This window comes from Cryptococcus depauperatus, chromosome 3, assembly GCF_001720195.1.
Source record: "Cryptococcus depauperatus CBS 7841 chromosome 3, complete sequence".
NCBI lineage: Eukaryota > Fungi > Basidiomycota > Tremellomycetes > Tremellales > Cryptococcaceae > Cryptococcus > Cryptococcus depauperatus.
The window spans coordinates 899,960-919,635 of record NC_089470.1 but is presented as its reverse complement, the minus strand read 5'-3'; the positions used below and the strand labels follow the sequence as shown (position 1 = coordinate 919,635).

The 19,676-nt window shown below is 44.7% G+C and overlaps 7 protein-coding genes across 7 annotated transcripts; 2 read left to right on the top strand and 5 right to left on the bottom strand.

The window, feature by feature from the left end:
• Positions 1-1,019: 1,019 nt before the first annotated feature.
• L203_102610 (uncharacterized protein) lies at positions 1,020-5,080 on the bottom strand (the record flags this gene model as incomplete). The annotated part of the gene is made up of 18 exons (XM_066212033.1): positions 1,020-1,139; positions 1,197-1,288; positions 1,339-1,399; positions 1,461-1,588; positions 1,637-1,666; positions 1,725-2,007; positions 2,054-2,270; positions 2,327-2,669; positions 2,721-2,938; positions 2,990-3,152; positions 3,209-3,363; positions 3,412-3,518; positions 3,578-3,676; positions 3,723-4,070; positions 4,118-4,561; positions 4,614-4,685; positions 4,740-4,835; positions 4,985-5,080. The coding sequence occupies 18 exons, from the start codon at positions 5,078-5,080 to the stop codon at positions 1,020-1,022; spliced, it is 3,072 nt and encodes a 1,023-aa protein (XP_066068130.1).
• A 203-nt stretch (positions 5,081-5,283) lies between these two features.
• L203_102609 (uncharacterized protein) lies at positions 5,284-8,183 on the top strand (the record flags this gene model as incomplete). The annotated part of the gene is made up of 10 exons (XM_066212032.1): positions 5,284-5,311; positions 5,395-5,520; positions 5,613-5,762; positions 5,853-5,942; positions 5,999-6,132; positions 6,192-6,488; positions 6,536-6,837; positions 6,886-7,694; positions 7,755-7,911; positions 7,961-8,183. 10 exons carry the CDS (start codon positions 5,284-5,286, stop codon positions 8,181-8,183), a joined length of 2,316 nt encoding a protein of 771 aa, XP_066068129.1.
• A 347-nt stretch (positions 8,184-8,530) lies between these two features.
• L203_102608 (uncharacterized protein) lies at positions 8,531-10,761 on the top strand (the record flags this gene model as incomplete). The annotated part of the gene is made up of 10 exons (XM_066212031.1): positions 8,531-8,639; positions 8,698-8,736; positions 8,802-8,952; positions 9,018-9,383; positions 9,440-9,526; positions 9,579-9,715; positions 9,764-9,852; positions 9,898-10,587; positions 10,655-10,681; positions 10,729-10,761. 10 exons carry the CDS (start codon positions 8,531-8,533, stop codon positions 10,759-10,761), a joined length of 1,728 nt encoding a protein of 575 aa, XP_066068128.1.
• Positions 10,762-11,122: 361 nt separating this feature from the next.
• L203_102607 (uncharacterized protein) lies at positions 11,123-12,236 on the bottom strand (the record flags this gene model as incomplete). The annotated part of the gene is made up of 4 exons (XM_066212030.1): positions 11,123-11,137; positions 11,192-11,663; positions 11,710-11,871; positions 11,926-12,236. The coding sequence occupies 4 exons, from the start codon at positions 12,234-12,236 to the stop codon at positions 11,123-11,125; spliced, it is 960 nt and encodes a 319-aa protein (XP_066068127.1).
• A 313-nt stretch (positions 12,237-12,549) lies between these two features.
• L203_102606 (uncharacterized protein) lies at positions 12,550-13,576 on the bottom strand (the record flags this gene model as incomplete). Its single annotated transcript, XM_066212029.1, has 3 exons — positions 12,550-12,890; positions 12,944-13,241; positions 13,301-13,576. The coding sequence occupies 3 exons, from the start codon at positions 13,574-13,576 to the stop codon at positions 12,550-12,552; spliced, it is 915 nt and encodes a 304-aa protein (XP_066068126.1).
• Positions 13,577-14,021: 445 nt separating this feature from the next.
• L203_102605 (uncharacterized protein) lies at positions 14,022-16,389 on the bottom strand (the record flags this gene model as incomplete). The annotated part of the gene is made up of 3 exons (XM_066212028.1): positions 14,022-15,558; positions 15,606-15,687; positions 15,741-16,389. The coding sequence occupies 3 exons, from the start codon at positions 16,387-16,389 to the stop codon at positions 14,022-14,024; spliced, it is 2,268 nt and encodes a 755-aa protein (XP_066068125.1).
• A 452-nt stretch (positions 16,390-16,841) lies between these two features.
• Positions 16,842-19,665, bottom strand: L203_102604 (uncharacterized protein; the record flags this gene model as incomplete). The annotated part of the gene is made up of 9 exons (XM_066212027.1): positions 16,842-16,868; positions 16,919-17,586; positions 17,644-17,770; positions 17,820-18,067; positions 18,120-18,659; positions 18,709-18,976; positions 19,022-19,089; positions 19,136-19,343; positions 19,399-19,665. The coding sequence occupies 9 exons, from the start codon at positions 19,663-19,665 to the stop codon at positions 16,842-16,844; spliced, it is 2,421 nt and encodes an 806-aa protein (XP_066068124.1).
• Positions 19,666-19,676: the final 11 nt, after the last annotated feature.

Genomic DNA, 19,676 nt, shown 5'->3' with positions numbered 1-19,676 from the left:
CAGAAAACAAAGCAGCTCATAGCAACTGATAAATTCCTACTATGCGGCGTCTTGCCCTGTACTTGGTCAGCATAGACTTGCTAGTACGAACAGGGTAACGCAAACCATTAACAGGTGTTAGGTGTATCCGAGAAATTGGTAGTTAAGAATCAACCCTGACAATTTTTAGGCGAAAACCAACAAGTTCGCTTAAATTGATTAGATTTGTATTCTGCTTATCTTGTATGTAAATGAGGTTGGGTGCATACTTCCCTTGGGTTTGCTTTGTAGTATATTGAAAAATTTGTAGCTGCACCAGGATATTTCTGAACGTCAAGCTGCAGGTGGAATAACTTTAAGATTTCAAATGTGGAAAATCAACAACTAGCCATTGCCCTTCTTCTCGCTGCCATCGGCAACCATTGTCAATGTTGCTAAGAAAATCAAGTTGTTGAGAATTTCCTGCAACAAAAGATACATAAAGTCAGGTCTGCATATAGGTTGCGATTGAAGTACTTTGAAATTACAATATACCCAGAAATAAACTCACAAAAGAATGTATGGCTATTACTGGTCCTGAAATGTAAGGCCCTTAAAATTGTCGACCGATTCGAAAACTCAACGTTACATCTTTCAATGGGAAGAGTCGTGCTTGATCTTTATACACATACTACAGAAAGGCTGGCAGAATCAAACCTTTGGTTTGTGCTTGCATTGTGTGCATAAAGCGCTTTCGAGGAAGTGTTGAGCTGAATCTGCTTTTGGTCCAGAATACGAGAATATCTAAACAAAACTGTCTTTTTGCAGATTCAGATATGAAATTTGGTTTCTTGTTTTTTTCTCTCTAATGGACTGTTTGGTGATGAGCGTGAAGGCACCTGCGATACGCTTATCTATGCCACAGATGAACAGATACGATTGATACATGCCCAAAAACATGGCAAGGGAGCAGAAACGTATAGAGTCAGCCTGTTGCATCAACATGTCTGATCATGAAGACGACAGCAACACATCCGGTGATTGATACTACAACAGCATCGTCAAAGCGTCAAAACACCCCTGAGAATCCCTTTTTCTTCACTCGTGAGACTTTCAATCATCTCGTGCATTCCGTTAATATTTGACGTGTATCCGCGTCGAAGTACGTCAACGAGGTGTTGCTATTTGCAAGTAAGGTGAGCATGGACACTAACGAGTAGAGTAAAAGATGCGCCTACAGCAAGATCAACCTGCGCAAGAGGGTCAGATTTGAGGTCTTCATCGTCGTCTTGGGCGTCATTCTCTCTTCCGCCGTTGTTGTCAAGCCAAGCTTTTTACAACATGAGCACAGATCCAACATGGCAATGTGCAATGACATACAGGATAGCAATTGAAATTCGTCGCCGTCCCCAAGCGGATCATCATCATCCCACTCCTCATCCTATATAATACTGGTTAATTTCGCAGATTCAATGCCTAATGAGACCAGAAGAGCTACTAACGCCATCATCATATTGAATATTAAGGTCTGATGTAGTCTTTTTGCCACAATTGGGTTCTGTTTGAACGTCTTTGAGCACCAATTTGAGAGCTTTGAGCGGGAAAGGAATTAAGGAGTACTGGTTAGGGTCTGTAAAATGTTGAATCAATACAGACATTCAGAAATAGATTGGCTCACGAAGCTTGGTTTTGGAACGCGTCATGATGGCTAATTGTTCATGTAAGTTATATAAATCATTGTAGCCTGAAGTTGCAGATAAACACACTGTTTCTGTTCTTCTCATCGATGATCATGTCCCCTTTGACAAGAACCTCTTTCAACCTTGAATCAGACAACTCGAATAATTTACTCATTCCCATGTCGCTGATTCTGATATTCCACGATCCTGTGATGGTATCACACGTGTCACACCATGCCTCAAGCACCACATCGAGAGCTCTTTTTTCATATGTGCCTTCAGACACTGGTACTGAAAACTGACAGAGGAGATCAATCGTGGGAAGAGTATGTTCCGTGGAAAAGAGGTAGGCGAAAGGAAGAATCAGTGTCTGATATTGTGATTAGCGTTTTGTTCTTGTTTGGCGTCTAACGCACTTGTATGAATGAAGTCGTTTGTGCCGTAGCTAATCTCCCTACAACAGCCCGTAAAAGATCCGGCAAGATCGAACCCATAGTATTTCCTGCCTTTCTCAACAAATGCATGATAAGTTCTCCAACGAAGATACCACCTGATTCGGAGAATGTAGGAGCAAGAAATCTACCAAGAAGATCAAATATGATTGCGATGCCATTGTTTTCATGGGCATCACGCCTAGGCAAGAGCACTTCATCTCAGAAATGACAACACGAAGAATGAAAAGTACTAACCACTGTATCAATTTGTCGCAATCTTTTCTGACAAACAAAGTGAGATGTATCATTCCATACTGAATGACATCCATATCATCTGTTGTCTTTAAGATTTCCATCACAGCTCTTGTGATTGTGGTAACCAACTGACACTCTAGTGGCCCATTCCTCATTCGTATCAACGAGTTTGCGAGCTGAATGGCTTCACCAGGGATATGGACAGTCTCATCTGTGACCGGTGTGGATATGGCCGCGGCAAGTTTGGGACACAGAGTGTGAATAATAGCAGTCAGAACACCAGGATCAGGGAATAAAGTGAGAGATTCAATATTTTCTTCGATGATTGCTGTGACAACGGGATCTTTACTTTTGTCAACGATCATTCGCTAAACGAGTAACATAGATGACTCACCATAGTTACACCTCAACCAAACTTCCCACATTCTTTCTACTAGCTTGTCCGTATTGCTCCTATTCAGAATACTGTCATCAACAGAAGTTACAGCCCTAACTGTCTCAAGCAACAGATAGAGGGTCTCTCTCTCAGCCTGTGGAAGGAGAGCAAGAACAAGTGAGAGAATTTTAACGGTAAAAGGTTGTAAGATAGAAGAATTGACATGTCGGCAAAAACTGATATGTTTATATCAGTGGTCAGATTATCTTCACGAAAGCTCAACGTACTTTTTTATGGTCTTGACAGCAGAAATTTTGACGGGCACAGAAACATTGCCAGCCTCCAACACAGCAACAGCAGCGCTCAAATATTGGCTGGCAAGCTCCTCGCCTAGATAACTTGAGAATTCACTTGCAAAGACGAATGCGCGACCTTGTAGAAAAGGCACATCTGTATCATTCATTAACAGTCAATAGCAATTGGTGATAGCCTGACACAGGACTAACCAGACTGTCCTAACAACCCGGGGACAACTTGATCAAAGAGATACGAGACATCCAAGCTAGCTGGTCGTCCCCTCTCTTTATCTTCGTCTAGTGCGTTTCTGATATCATCACCCACACCACCTAATATGGCCAGTATTGATTCGAGTGTTTTCCACCTTTGTGGTTGGGTCAATCATGATCATAATCTGACGGAAGACACTTGCCAATCGCAATCACCAGATTGCCTCAAAGAAGCACTTTCCTGAACCTTTTGAAGAGTCAAAGATTGAAGGATTGACATGACAGGCTTGGCCCACTTATCCATCGCCGACTAGGTACTGGATCAACTTCGGTACACTCTCATCGAAAGCTGGATCTGCCAATACACACCCCGATGAGGTCGTAACCGCACGTTCGGACACTGTATTCTTGAGTATTTTCATCTTCATCTATAACAAAAGCATTAGGATCTTCCATCCATTCCTCCGCCTATGTTGATATGAGTGAATGTAATTACTTGGATGATCAAACGTACATTTTCCCGAGTAACTTGAGTGTAACTCTGTACGAGAACAATTAATTTTTCCAAGACTTCGGTTCCCTTCTTGCCTTGGAAAAGCGAGTCCTCGACCTCTTTTTTTCGTATCGCAGGCGTTAAAAAGTCGAAAATTCCGCATGCTAGCTCTGCCAAGCCGACGTTCCCTTCGAGATCACCTGTATTATCGTCTTGATATGGCGTCTTGGGCGCATCGTCTGAAGTAGAAAGATAAAAAGTGGTGAAGACAGGAAGAAGAGATTGAAGCGTAGAAAGGGAAAGACTGATGAGGTCTTGAAGCTGCGGTATAATAACTTTCGGAAAACTGCTTAAAAAAAGCGAAAAAGTCTAAGAAGGATTAGTAAAACATTCTTACAGGTGTCATGTAATCATACTCGAAAAATTTCAATTCGAATTTTGATAGACTTCCAGTTTTGCGATACTTCCGCTTTAGCATCCTGAACCAGGATTTGCTTGAAAGCAACAAACCACACTTCACTCAGTGGTCCTAAAGCATTTTTAACAGCTTGGGGGTGCTCTTCTCTGACAGTCTCCAACATTCTTACAACTTGTCTAAAGACGGAAATGGTAGATGCTCTTGTAGATGGAGAGTGGGCCTGTGGATTAACCAGTATGCTCAGTACAGCGGGTAGAAGTTCTGAGACAACAGTGGCAAGCTGATCTTCACTGAGGTCGTTGTTGACAAAGTCAGTGATGACTCGCATAGCTCCATGGACCGAGTCTGGTGAGCCAACAGTGAGTAGATTAACGAGTTTAGAAAGCAAATCTGGGCAGTCATCCGGCCAATCATAACGGGCAATAGTAGCTTGTGTAAGAGCCTATGATAGCTCTCAGTAGGGACGTGATCGCATCGTAAGCGATGAGACGTACGCTGGCAGAACGAATCTTGCGTTCCGGATCGGATAGACCGTCAAAAACAAGCGATCTTATTTCGGATTTCACCTACTGCCAAGGGTTAAGCCTGTTTATATAGTATTCAACACATTCCGTGCTGACCTCAATAGGAGTGATGGGATGTTCAAATGAGAGAGACGCTGGTGTCCAATGGTTTTCAACATAGTGATGTAAAAGAACACTTGCAGAGTAGAGACTCTATATTTAGCTTTTAGTCTCTCGCCAATAAGTTATACTCATCTGTCTTTGAAATAAATGTATATTGCTTGAGAGTGCTATTCTAGCCAGACTCAAACCGCCCTCTGACTCCATTAGCTCTTGAAGGCTCCTATGAGCTCACCTGGTACCAAAAAAAGCTGTTTCAACCGTTGTTCGGCGTTTGTTCTAATGTTATGATCTTGCGAAAGAGTTGCGTCTAAGCAGAGGAGGACTTGTTGCTCCATTCTCGAAAAAGAGATAGACTACAAAAAGTTGTTGCGTGAGTGATTTGTATTTTTGTAGAGAATTTCGGAGTGACGACGATCTCCGTGTCTGGCAACCATCATCGTCATACCATTATTGTCTTTATAGTAACACCAATCATCAACTCCTTCAGCAACTTTCTATTAAATTATATTTTTGAGAACGACCGCTAATCTCTATACTTATGCCGCTCAAAGACCAGCTCAAAGCAAGTAGGTATACCCGCTATCACTACTGATACACTTGGATAACTACTCTCCTATCATTCATAAACCACTCGCTGACCTACGAATAGGATTTACTTCAGCAATCCAGTCCATTCCAAAACCAGCATGGAAAATTTTGATTACAGATGATCATTCACAGGCTCTATTGGACACAGTTTACAAGCAATTTGATATTCTCGCTCAAAATGTCACTTGTATGTGGTATTTTTCTCAGTTTGTGAGACGATGAGCTGAGTAATGGCTCAATTAATCTCTTTCTCAATCACTGAAAACTCCTCCAAAACAGCTGTTGAACCTCTTCACTCGCCTCGGCCTCCCATGTCTGTCGACGCCATTTATCTCCTGACTCCTACTCTGCAAAATGTCGACCGTATCATTGCAGACTTTACACAAGGTAGACGAACCTACAAATCTGCACATGTCTATTTCATTGATGGTTCGTTATGATTAGTTCTGTCTCAATGACTGTGGCAACTGCTTCTCACCATGAGAACAATGGAAGTCTATGCGCTGACATCTAGCATAGGTATCGACGACAGCCTGGCACAAAGATTGACAGATAGTATGCCTGAGGGAGTTTTGCAAGCTTTTACTGAATTGTATTGCAACTTTTGGGGTGATTTGAAATGTTGCACTTTTGATGATTGCAATTGGTGCTAACTAAGCGTGTAGCAATTGAAGACCGGGTATTCTCATTGAAAGCCCCATGGTCTTTTTTCACAATGTTTGGCGCGCCAGGAGGGATAGCATCTGCCGATTTGGCTATGGAGGCTTTTGAGGATGATGTGAGAGTGACCGGTCGTTCGGTTTGTCTTCTTTTTTTTCTATCAATACATGATTATGCCTAATTTAATCGTCGAATTAGATCATTAACCTCTTGGCAACAATTAGCGAGAACCCTTATATTAGATATTACCATCCGTCTCATCATCCTCCCCTAGGCCCTCTTGTTCTCACAGCCTCTTCCACTGCATACTCTCGCTCCTCAGTTCCAACTCTACAAACTCCACAAGGTGGGCAAAGCTCAAGATGGAGATCCGCGATGGGCAACATGGGGGGGAAAACGTCCGAACCTATGACGGGAGAGCACCTGAGTCGTAGGATTGCTGGACAGGTCAAACTCGACCTTGATGAATATTTGAAAAACAATCCGGAATTTCCTGCAAGTCACATAGCATTTGTCAGAGACCATGCTGACTGAAAACATAGTCACCTGCGGGCAGACCAAGAGGAGTTCTATTCATACTTGATCGTTCACTTGATCCTGCTGCTCCTCTTTTACATGAGTTCTGGTATCAAGCTATGGCTAACGACCTTCTGAAGATCGACGATGGTGTGCGATACAGATACAAGTATACAAATACTGTTGGGGGCGTGGAAGACAAAGTGGCCGAGCTGACAGATGAAGACCCTGTTTGGGTGTCCGTGAGACATCTTCATATGAAGGATGCTATTGATACACTTCAAACGGATTTTGCCAAGTTTGCCCAAGAACACGCTGGATTTCGAGGGTGCGTCTATCAACCATAATATAGCCATGTGGCTTATCAATAGAGCAGAGGAAACAATGTCGATATGAACGACTTGAAGGACATGCTTGCTTCTCTTCCACAATTTCAGACTCAACGGGAGCAATTCTCACTCCACCTCGATATGGCGCAAGAATGTATGAATATCTTCCAGACAAAGAACCTCTCTGCAGTGGGAAGTGTTGAGCAGTGCTGTGCCACAGGCTATACCTCAGAGGGAAAGGTTCCCAAAACCATTGTGGAAGAGATGGTACCATTATTAGATGGCCGCGGAAAAATCTCGTCCCTTGATAAAGTCCGGATCATGGCACTTTACATTTTGTTTAGGGACGGAGTCGCGGATGAAGATAGAAGGAGATTATATCAACATGCGCGACTATCGATTTCTGAGCAGGATATGGTCAACAACCTCGTACACCTTGGTGTAAAGGTCATTCAGGACAAATCCCGCTCATCATCTTCCAAAGGTAGAATTAAGCAGAAGCCCAGTCATGCAGAGGGAGAGTATGAGCTCTCAAGGTACAAACCTGTTGTTCAAATTGTCCTGGAGGACCAAACTACGGGCAAACTCGACCTTTCTACTTTTCCTTATCTGGGAGATGCCCCAGCAGAACCGATTTCCCAGCGAAGCACACCTTCTCACCTTGCAGCCTCTAACAGTAACCCTTCAGGCTCATTGAGAAGTGCTAGACCGACATGGCACAAAGCTTCTTCAGCTCGCCAAAACAACACTGAAGGAAGGCAAAGATTGATCATTTTCATAGCGGGTGGAATGACCTATAGTGAAATGAGAGCTGCTTATACTGTAGGGAAATCTTTAGGGAAAGATGTGTTTATTGGTAGGTTTCTGATTATATTCATAAAAAATATATAAAAATAAAAAAACTAATAGAACGAAGGATCAACGCATGTCATCACACCTGAGCTGTTCTGTACGCAATTGAGAGCATTGGGTCGAGGAGGTGTGGGTTCCAATCCACCCAACCCTATACCTCTCCACCCGCAGGGTCCAAGCCGAGCAATACGCCAGCCGGGGCAGGGTGCGGAGTATCAAGAGTATGGTGCAAACCCTCTCAAGGCGATAGATAGGCTGACTAGTGTACAGGATTCTCAACTTTCGTCATTGGCGACCCCCTGTTGGACCACCTCCGCCTCCACCTTCAACCCAGCCCAGCCCTTCTGCACACCTGAAGAAACAATCCTCTCAGGGATCGAACTTGAGTAACGGATTCAACAATCTTTCCTTGACTTCTTCTACCTCAAGTTCCAAGCCCGGCAAGTCAGAGGAAAAGAAAAAGAAGAAAAAGTTGTTTGGGATGAAGTTGTAAGATGGTATAATTATAAAATTCTTGATGTCAATACAAGTAATTCATTATGTAATCATGACCACCTATCTAGGTGTGGAATGTTGCAGTCCAGTCAACTTTCATTTCTTCACCAAGGTCCGAGCGCCATCATCCAGGCTCGCTTCTATCGGGTGACTAGCGCGCCTTGGCTGAGATTACTACTTAAAGTCGCGTCTGTTTTTTGTATCTCTTTACTTTGTTCTTCTTTCATTTTCTTCACTTTTACCTACTGTCTAAAACGAAAATTTGCCACTCATATATTTGGGCTCGGTGCTGCTATTACATACAATATTTTTAGGGAAACGTACAATAGAATAGTAAAATTGACAATGACTTCTCGTAGCAACTCTCCTTCTCCTCCTGTGCTTTCTGAACACTCTTTCCCCGCGCCAAGCGCACTCAGATATGAAATGAGACTGTATGGATTGAACCATTCTGGTGAGTGGCGCATAGCTGGTTGTCAGTGAGCAGGGCACAAGGTTGACGAGTCGTATAGTCACGAGTGACAATCTGATCAATTTCTTTTCCTCACACAGTACGTTTTGGTCCTAGACATTTTTACACACTATCTTGCTCCACGAAGAATAACGTGTTGTTCAGCCCGGGTCCTTGGTGTCCTCATTCATTCACAGAATGGGCCCACAGCCTCCGTCAACAATGTGAACCTCCAATGGGCACAAGTTTGGGTTGACTCTGAAGAAGGTGTACAAAAATGTCTAGAACTGAAGTCTTGTTTGACTCCTTCTGGCATGTGAGTCCTCAAATCTTTTGTTTTTCTGAATCAATCTCTTGAGCTGCCACTGACCTTGTTTGTAGTACTCTTGTGAGAGCCCCTGCCTCTACCACCCTAGGTCATGCAGGACAAGGTACCTCCACTCCTGGTACTATTACTCCCAACGGGTCCTTTGAACTCAAGACTCCACCCAGCCCGCCTCCAGTCACTGCTAATGCGTCATCGACGCTGCTTCCTGTGGGATCCAATATTGGCCCTACGTCGGCAAGTATTGTATCGGGTCCAGGAGGATACAACAGCATCGCAAGTTTATGCGGTAATTTCAACGCGCTTTCCGTGAGAACTAATCCCGATACCACCGGTACCAACATGGGTTTTAAGCATGTTGATCCTCATGGACCATTGCCAAGGAATCTTTATGTGATGGGGCTTCCATTGGATTTGACCCAGTGAGTGGTTGCTTTGATAGTCATCAATGTTTGGGCTTCGGCTAATGATATGATAGAACGCAATTTAAGGCTCTGTTTACACCTTTTGGTATGGTTGAGCATTCAACTTTGCTTTCCCAACTAGATGGCATGGGCCGCAGACGGTATGCTTTTCTTCTAAATTTGCCTTTATTCTATGCTCAACTCATTTATCAGAGGTTTTGTTCTTATGTCTACTCATCAGGAAGCCATTGAAGCGATGCGAGCTATGAACGGAACTTGGCACAACAACCTGAAAATGGATGTCTCTTGGGCCTTGGTTCAAAGGGAAGCCAAGCATTTTGGAACCAGTGGTACAGTACCAATCTTGGAGTAAAAGAAAAATAACTGAGCAAAGTCAGGCATTATGCCAAACCGAGTAGTACATCCTCCTACTATGCCGACTCGAAAAGAACCTTTGGAGGATTGCGCTGTGATTGTAGAGAACCTAGTGAGTACTCACCAATCTTCTTGGATAGTGCTTCATGTCACGCAGGACCCGTCTTATTTTCCTGATTCCGCCACTGTCCGTGAGGTATTTAACCACTTTGGTCCCGTTTCCCGAGTCAACATTCTTTCTACGGCTCCGCTACAAGTTCTCATCCAATTTGACCATTCAGTATCTGCCACCGCCCTTATTGCTGCTAACGGTCTCAATCTCGGTGGTCGTCCACTTGTCGCGAAAAGGTATGCTCGTGCCGTAAACGCCATTTCCGCACCCAGTTCTGCTCCTATTTTGGCACCTGTTGCGTCAAGGATTCCGTTTGATCCTTTCGGTAACGACTTTGCTCAACATGTTTCTCGTATCACCGGCAAGACTCATCTAGAATCTGCTTTCAATCCTCAGAATCAAAATCAAGCTCATTTTCAACTTCAAACACAATCTCGCTCAGCTCACCCCCTAGCGTCACTCGGTCCCTTCAACCCATTTACTCCGTCTCATAGTACCTCGGCTACTAGTCACGTTCTCAAAGAATCGAAGAAGAGTCACCTCAATCTCAATTTTGATTTCAACCCCGAGCCATTTACGCCTCTTCCTTGGACGCCTAGTCAAGATCTTAAAAATGCCAGCACTCCACTTCAAGAGAATTGTCCTTCAAACTCTTTCAAAGCGATCTACACTAATGCAGCTCAAGGCAAAAATCAAGCTGAAGTGAATGACGAAAACAAACGACCTACACCTAATGTAAGCAACGAGAAAACTTTTGAAGGCCAGCGAAATCAATCTGTAAACACAATTACCAAACCTCAAGACCGATGGCAGATCCCTCCAGCCTGGTGTAAGTTTTGGTGTTTGTTTTCGAGCCTGAGTTGACATTGCTTCAAGAATATCATCTCCATTTGTACCGCCGTCACCTAGAAGATGATGCTCTAAAAAGTCACTACATCTTAATTACATGCTCCTATTTTCAAGAATACATTCAACTCTTATCCTTGTCACTGTGACCCCCATGTCTTTCTTGTCGGCTGTACGATGTCAAAAAGTCGCTCCATTTTGTCACTGTTTGTCTGATTTGTTTTCAAGTTGATTGCGCTCGTCTTTTCACCATGTGCCATACTAACTCTTTGCTTTATCATGATGTTCCTCGTCTCTGTGTTTGTCAAAAGATACTATCATAGTTTACATGTGCCATACATTGTCTGCAAATACATCACTCTCCGCGTTTCCAGATTATGCATTCTGTCTCGTAGTACAACTTGTTGTGACATTTGTTGTCCTGTTAGTATTTTCCAAACTGCGCGTCCTATGTCAGTGATTCCCCTTACTCTAGAGTTACCCAAACACATACAAGCTTTTCAGCGACCCATCCTGACCATCCAGCTGGCTCATCCACTGCGTCCCAGTCATATGCGCTCTTCTTGTGTTTCGGTGCTTTCACTACCACTGGAGCAACTTTTGGCTTCATGATAGGAAGGTTGTGCACCTTGATTGGTGTTCCCTCGCCAGGTAACGTCACATCCTGTTCTTCTCGCTCAACAAGGGTACATCCTGCCATGCTGCCTCCACCAGCAACCTTGAAACCAATCATATATCGACCTCCAATGATATCGCCATGCCTTCTCAATGCATGGGAAGCTCCTAAAGGCGAGTTGTATTCCACTGTCCACCAGTTGGATCCTTGAGGTCCAGGATGGTAAGAAACAATAGCTCCAAACTGGGAAAGATATGGTTTAAGAGTGCAAAGAATATCAATTGGAGGACCAAAGACGTGAAGAGTGGTTGATGTATGGAACGGTATGAGCGCGGGAGGAGTGGGAAATCTATCGTCGAGCACCGTTAGTGTCAAGAATCGAGATATAGACTTACTCAACAGGAGCGACAACAGGAGCCGGTCGTGACTCGGATACGCTGTCTCTCAAACTAGCGGTGGGCGGCATATCTTCATCCGGCGTGTAGTTGGAGACGCCGCCGGCAAGAGCTCCTGACTGAGCAAGAGAACGAGCACGAGTCGTATGCCGAGGGGAGCTGCTGCAAGGATGGGTAAGTTTGAGCTGAATAGCTTTATAGCAAAGATAAACAGACTTATCATGCACCGATGTCGCCAGACGAGTGCTAGGGCTTCTCCTCTCTCCGGGACTTCCAGCCCCAAATCCGCCATAGCTAGTCATACCGCCAGTGGGACTTGTGCCCAGAGTCATTTTGCCAGCTTGGCTGCTGGCAAACGAGGGAAGGAACTTGATCCCTTCAGCGGCCTGAAAGTCTTCCGGATCGAGTTCATCGCCTTCAAACCGGGCCCGATTTTTGGAGAGAGATTGCGAACGAACAAGAGAGGTTTGGTTCGGCGCGACGGATGTGCTAGTGCGAGAGGGTGTAGACCACCAATCGTTTGACATGATCAATCCACTGTTACTGTATCACGAGTCGAATCAATAGAAGAAAGAGTCGAGATTGACAGTGAAAAGAATGGTTAGAGTGATATGGAATAGAGAGAAACAAAAGTTACAATTTAGCAAAATAGCATAAAGAAATCAACATGTATGATGGATCCAACATTTTATCGATTTCATTTTGATTACGTAAGCAAACCAAACATTTAATTCCGTCAGCATCCTATACATTATTTATTTATTTATTTGCTTTCTCTTTTGTACAGACATGATCACTTTTCAACCAGCTTGCAACGCACCATCCAATTTAAACTATTGTTCAATTTGTCTTTTTGTCCTGAGGCCTGCCGACCATCCACGTATACCACATTCTACCCCAGAACCAGTCCTTCAAACCAACCATACTCAGCGCCCACATGGCCATATCGAGAAGCAGGGAGCCGTTAGCCGTCCTGACATATCCTGGAGGATTCACACTATCAATCTTGCTTGCGACATGCTCCCCGACGCGTGCCGGAGAAGATGTAAGGGGTTCTTGCGAAAGTGAGTCCTTTTCGATGCGTTTTTTGATCTCTGGCCAGGCAGGATAAAAGCCACTCGGGGTGGAAGAGAGGGTTGGAAAAAGCTTGCCGTTGTCAAACATGTCTGTCTTGACAGATCCTACGCTGCATCAACTCAAAGATTGACAGTGAACGACATGGGAAACCACCCACCGACGTGAAGGTTTATGACCTTGACATTCAGACCAGCCATTTCCATCCGCAACACATCCGTCAAGCATTCGAGTGCCGCCTTACTAGAGCAGTATGCGCCTTTCCATGGCACGCCAAACTTGGCCATGCTCCCCACGTTCAAGACAACGCTCTTCCGATGGGTGAGTCGTGCCGTCTCCACCAACAGAGGAGCAAATGCCTGGGTGACAGAGATGGGAGCGATGGTGTTGATCTCAAAGACAGTACGAAGTGACTCAATGGAAGTGTCGAGCAAAGGAGAAAACATATCGACGCCAGCCTTGTAGCGACTTTGTATAAGCCTTTCTCGGACAACCAATCCACAAGATCAAGGCTTACATTATTCACCAACACATCCAACCGACCGCCAGTCTTGCTACTGACTGTATGAACGCATTTTTTGATGCTTTCCGCATCTACCACGTCCATTATTACTTCTTCGCAAGTTTCCTTGCCTTTCATATGATCAAGATCTCCAGTCTTTCGGACGGTACAAAACACATAGTATCCACGAGATAAAAGGGATAATGCAATGTTGGATGCTATGCCATTAGACGAAGAGCAACCCGTTATGAGCGCAATTCGCTGAGAGGAACTAAACGCTGAATCAGACATCTTTTTTTATTACGACCTATACGTTGAAATGGACTATGTGAATGAGAAAATCCTCTTGTAATGCTCCATCACTTTTTATATATACAAAGCCGGAAACAAAAGCAAAGTGTCGATGATGAGTGATGATGCAAACCGTCATCGACCAAGACGTAATACTGAATACGACTCCTTTTCCGTGCGTCATAACACCGCAAGCTGTCCAGCGTCAATAACTGCAACAACATTTCAAAGTCTAAACATTATGCAAAGCGATATAAGATTGTGACATGAATCGCATGGGCGTGCTCTATACTATTATATACCTGTAACCGCCATCATTTACCACGACTCGGCTCTCTTTGTCTCGTACCAGGTTTTCTCTATCAGTCTTACAAGATATATTTACTGCGATTTAGATCCAGCTTGGATGGGATATTGATACATGACGTTTGCCATCAACCACTTGTCATCTCTTGCCCGTACTCATGTTCTCTTTCCCTTTGACTCTCTTTCTATCGTGCTCCTTTCTAAACATACCGCTGTCATACAAAAGCCCAAATCGCTCTGGAGTATCTGTACCAATGATACCTCTTAAACCAGGCGTAACGGGTGCCAAATGCGTTGGGACAAGACCCAAGGACGCAGCAGTGTCTCCTGTGCTCGGCGAAGAAAGCAACCAACCTTTTGTCAGTGAGGAAGGGATGTGGGGAGCAAGAGCTGAGCGGACTGGCGTAGCAGCGCCATGAAACGGAAGACCAAAGTTTGTCGAAAGAGGCCGCAAAGTAGGACGGGAACGATCCAGTGGCTCAGGAGGTCCCGAAAAGGGAGACGACGGCAAAGCCTTGCGTTTCCTACGAGTCGATGATAAAGGCGAAGGACTGGGGATCATGACTCTCTGACCGGTACGGGAGCCGCGCGAGGCAGATTGCCCAGCTATGGTTCGGTTGGGAGTAGCTTTGAAAGTGAACGGATCATCCAATGTCATCCTTTGATCCAAACTAAGACTTCTAGTAACTTCTGGTCTAGGATCCTTGAAGGGCTGAATGGTCCTTCGAGGTCCAGGTGGTGGGAGACTAGCGGAGGACACATCAGGAGGAGCGTCCATTAATCGCGTGGAAAGGTCATGAGCACGAGTTGGTTTAACAGTAGGACGAGAGGTTTTGAAGATTGGTTTATTTTCATCGTCATCAGAACCACGAACAGGAGTACTGTGAAGATTGAGTAAGCTTTCGGCGGCGTCCTCGATTTCCGAATCAGTGTTTTCTTTATCCTCCCGAGAGTGATCGCTGATTTCCTCAACGCCAATGGGGGCAATATCATTCTCTGGTTCAAGCTTAGGTGAAATATCATATGAAGGGGATTCAAGGGTATCTCGACTAACCTTGCCATCCACATCAGGGATCTCCTCTTTTATTTGCAACGGTGACAGGGTGTTGGCCAGTGGCTGAGTCTGTTTGTGATTCTGATTTACCGAATAATGGTTTGCCATTCGGGCACGTTCGATGGGAGGTAGATGCGAGAAATGATAAGGTAATACAACATGCTGTTGACGTAAACGCTCAAGTTGTTGAGTTTGCAAGTGATGATGGTAAGATGGATGCCTGGTATGTCTAGGGGGACTTGGGGGTGAGACAGCCAATGAGGACATGAGAGTATGGGGAGGGGTCGGTGAATGTGACCGATTTCGATGATCAACAAGACTACTGTCGGCAGGTGCTTCTCGCTCGACATCTTTTTGATGATTCTCTTCAGAAACTCTGTCATCGTTTTCTTGAACGACATTTTCGCCACCTCTTATGGATTCGATACTCCCTAATATATCATCAGGGATAATGACATTGCCATAATCACCATTCAGGTATTTTGCAGTATCAAAGAAGACACCAGCAGTTTGCTTGCGAAACTTGGGAGCGATAAGCCGAATACCACCAGGAGTGGCCAGGCCGTTGGGACCAAACTGTTCAAGAAAGCTGGCGTAAGTTTTTTCCACACGTCCCTGCTGGCTATAAAAACATCAGTAAAAAATCTTCCTTGGAAACCAAAGCCTTACCGATTCTTGACGGCCCAGTCTTGATCAACCTCAGAACTGTTGCTTTCAACATCCTTTTTGCATTTCGGCCGGCTGGAAACTGCTACAAAAATAACTATCAGTTTCGCGCCATGATTTGAACAGCATTGAACTGACTAGTATCCCACCTGCTCCGCCTCGCCTGTACGCTTAGAGGAACGCCATGCTTGTCTTGCAAATGTCTCCTCGCAACACTTCTAGCATTTTTCCCGTCATATGTCTTGGAACACACTCGGCAGGTATACATTTCGTACTTGCTTGTATGCCCTCCAAAACCCCTTTGAACATCTGTAGGGGGGTGGAGCAGCAGGAGGTTATTGACCTCAAGAACCGAGCCAGGTGGAGCAGGTAAAAGACCTGATTTCCGAGCGGCTTTCAACTGTATAGGAGGTTGATTGGGATTGGGGAAAAACATGAATGTAGAACTACCCATGCCCACCTCATCATGGAAACTCGAGTCGTCTTTGGAAGCTGTGCTGAGGACAGATCGTGATCTGGCTCTGTTGTTATTCATATCCCTCTTGTCCGAAACGTTGCTAAGCGAATTACGTTTGCCGTCTACGCAGGTTTTTTCATGGTCTTCAAAAACATTGGCAGAGGAGCTTGGAGGATAGTGCGGATGTGGGTATCGAAGCTGTTGTGGATGTGCAGGAGGGTGATGTATGATTCGGAAATGTGGAGGAGGATGGACCATAGAATGGTGTGGCTGATGGCGGCCGTCGCCTCTTGCTGGGAATGGAGGGCACACCCAGACTGGACGGTTCATGTTGTGACAGTTAAAAGTAAAAGTTAAACAAGAACAAAAGTAAAAGCAAAATAGAGATGTGATTCAAAAATGAGAAAACCAAGTTTGGTGTGAGTTTGCGACGATTTGGCGTAGTGTTTATTGTTTTTCCATCAGAGGTGGTCTGAGCGACGCGTGTGATTTCTTATCATTGCATACATTATTTCATGCAGGAACAGATACACAACGCTCGGTCCTCCGTGTGTCATCGCACTGCTTCCATGTATGCATTACGTAATTAAGCGAGAAAACATACACCGCTCTATAAAATGAGAAAACAATGTGGATTGTAAATAAATGAAAAGACAAAAAAAAATCGGCCAGCGAAGGATTTGAAACAAGGGGCGCATGTTTGTTTGAAAATATTGAAGGGATAAAATCAAATCAGTCACGACCTTGAACCACGTGGTGACTAAACCTAGGCCTTATTCCTATTAGGCGGCACGTCCCGCCGTATGGTCCTACAATAATACATAAGTTTGATTCATAACGCAAAAGCCATACAACATACCTTGTACACGCGAAGTGCTTCTAATTCGCCAACAACACGATCTCTATTCCTTTGCGTTACATCGTCAGCTTTTCCATTAGCCCCTGTTCTGGCTGTGGGTTCAAAATTAGCAGAGTTTGCCCTGTCCAGTACCTCTTGGGTTGCATATCCCATGAATCCACTATCAATCCCCTCTTTCCCATCTGTACGGGCAGTTTCAATCTTGAGCCCTTCTTCGTTGGCAAGATGCAAAAGGCATATAAAACAAAATGACGTAGATATTTCAGACATCTTGGGCGCTGGATAAATGGAGCGAAGGGATTGAATGACGGTGTTGAACGTTTTGACTGGTGCTGTTGGTGTCGTTAGAGCGACTTCCTCGTCAGAAGAGGCAGAAGTTGGAGAAGGAGGGACAAGAAGCTTTAAGTCCGACCAGATGTCGTCTTTTAAACGCTTGACATCCACTCTCTTTGCCTTTTTGGCAAAATTGACGTTTTCTGGTTTTGCGCGACGCACCTCCAGTCCTTGAGTCGCGGCCCACAAGTCCTCAGCCTCACCATCAATAAGGTTGGTACCGGGTAAAGATAGAGGATTGGCGTCGAGATGTGCCATGGGGAAGTCATCAGGGCCATAGTCGTCATCATCCTGGAAAAATTGTGATTCGAACGGTGCTGGAGCGGAGTCAAAGTCTGGATTACCATTAGTAATCTTCCCGCCTGTATCAAACGACTTGAAGAACAACTCGCCTCCATTAACTTCGCCATCAACACCTGATATTCTCTCAGCGGTAGCTCTTGCCCAGAATGCTTCATCAACTTCTCCATTCTCGTTGACGTGCATTCTTCCTGTTGCATCTTGGCGACGCATACGCAACTATAAACCGGGTTAGCTTATGTTCTATATACAACAGCAAGAAGCATACAGAGAATTTTGGTTTTAGAAATAAGCGCAAAAGTTGCTGTGATGAAAAGTGCATATCATCGGGTAAAAGCCATTCTTCTCTCCTGGTTTGCTTCTTTTTTGTCTTACTTGAAGGCAATGTCAGATTAGCTCTAGAGCCAGGGGCAAAGAGTTCTTTGGCAGAAGTTGCAGATGGAGAGGAAAAGTCGATAGTAAACGGAGCTTTGACGGATTTTGTCTTGGTTGTTGTTGATGATGAGGCGGTCGGGTCTAAGGATATTAGCAAAGTTTGACTTTGACATGTCATAGTGAATATGCACACCTTTACGCGACACTTTCCGTAGTTTCCAGTGCCCTGCTCCTGCCCAATTCCTTCCAAAGTCTCCATCAAAATACTGAAACATTCCATCCCCATCCCCACTTTCTCCCAATGCAACTACCATCTCTCCATTCTGCGCGCGGGGATCAAATGGCTTCAGATGTTCACTAGGACCTACAAGAGCCAATGAGTTTGGTCCCTGCCCGGCCAATCGTTGCGTAGATTGCATGTCGCCATCAAATTCAGAAGGGCTGTCAAGAGAAGGAACAAGCGTGCCAAAGTCTTCATTGGCAAAGAAATCGTGTTCAACACCTGTACCACCCACATCAGGTGCGTAGTTGTCCATAGGAGGAAATTGAAATTCATCGGCATCGTCGTCACCAGAAAAGGGCGGTTGACCTTCGGCATCATCATTCCATGTATCTCTGAGACCGACAAGGGTACTGAAGTCTGGAACGGAAGATGAATCAGATGTGAATTTGAATGAAGACAATGACGAGGAGATTAGCATTTCTGATAGTTGTTCAAGTGGAGGAAGATATTCTGAAATGCTATCAGTGTGAAGTGTAATCGGAACGGTCAAATATCTTACCGCAAATTTTGTCAAGCTCAACTTCATCCTCAACAACGTCCTCTTCGCTCTCGTCATCTTGATCTTCGCCTCCTGCATCACCTGCATCAAAGACAACTCTCCCTTTGCCGTCGACCCCTAAATGGTTCATGAGCAATCCCATCGCACCACCCTCATCGAAATCAGCCGATGTTTTTTTGAATAAAGGGTCGACGGTGAACTCAAGATCAAATTTCTTGACTTGGAGAGGGGCAAATGATTTAGCTAAAGTTGCTTCGGAGCGCACAGTCTGTTTGCAAGTTAGTGGGATTCGAATAATGCGGAGAGTGCAAACCTTTCTGGTAACTTTTGCTTGGCCATCTTCCTCTTCTCCGCTTTCAGTTTCCTCCTCCTGTGCTTCTGCTATGCTAAAATCAGAAAGATTCAAGAGCTGTATACGTATTATTACCTTCACCCCCTGCTAGTCCGCTCAGCAGCTTGCCAGTTTCGGTTGCCACGCTGTCTACTCTGCTTGTCCATATTTTTACGCACCCATCAAGGGTACAAGATGCCTTTTGAAAGTTGATTGATTGGTCATCAGGACCATTCCGTAAAAGAGTTAGGTCTGCAAAGTAGTCAATCAAGGCAAAGTTCCAAGTGTTGTTGGTAGTAATTTTCTAAAGCCAGCGGAGGTATATGTCAGCTGGACTCTTTACTGTAGTATAAATGTACATTATCTGTTGCGAGCTTCATCCATTCCTCGAAATTGTTATTCATCACCTCTATCGAGACAATTGGCATACTAGGCTCTACTGCGCTGAGTCTTTTTGCTCGCTTCTGTTGCACCGCGAGAGCCGATGTGACTTTCCTGGGAGCAGCGGGCTTCTCTGCTTGTGGTGAAAAGTGAGCGGATTTGCGACGTTTTGCTTTCTCTGCTGCATCATCATTTGGTTGCAGAACCGCATTGTTGTTGTTGAGAGAATGACGATTTCTCTTCATAATGATGTCAA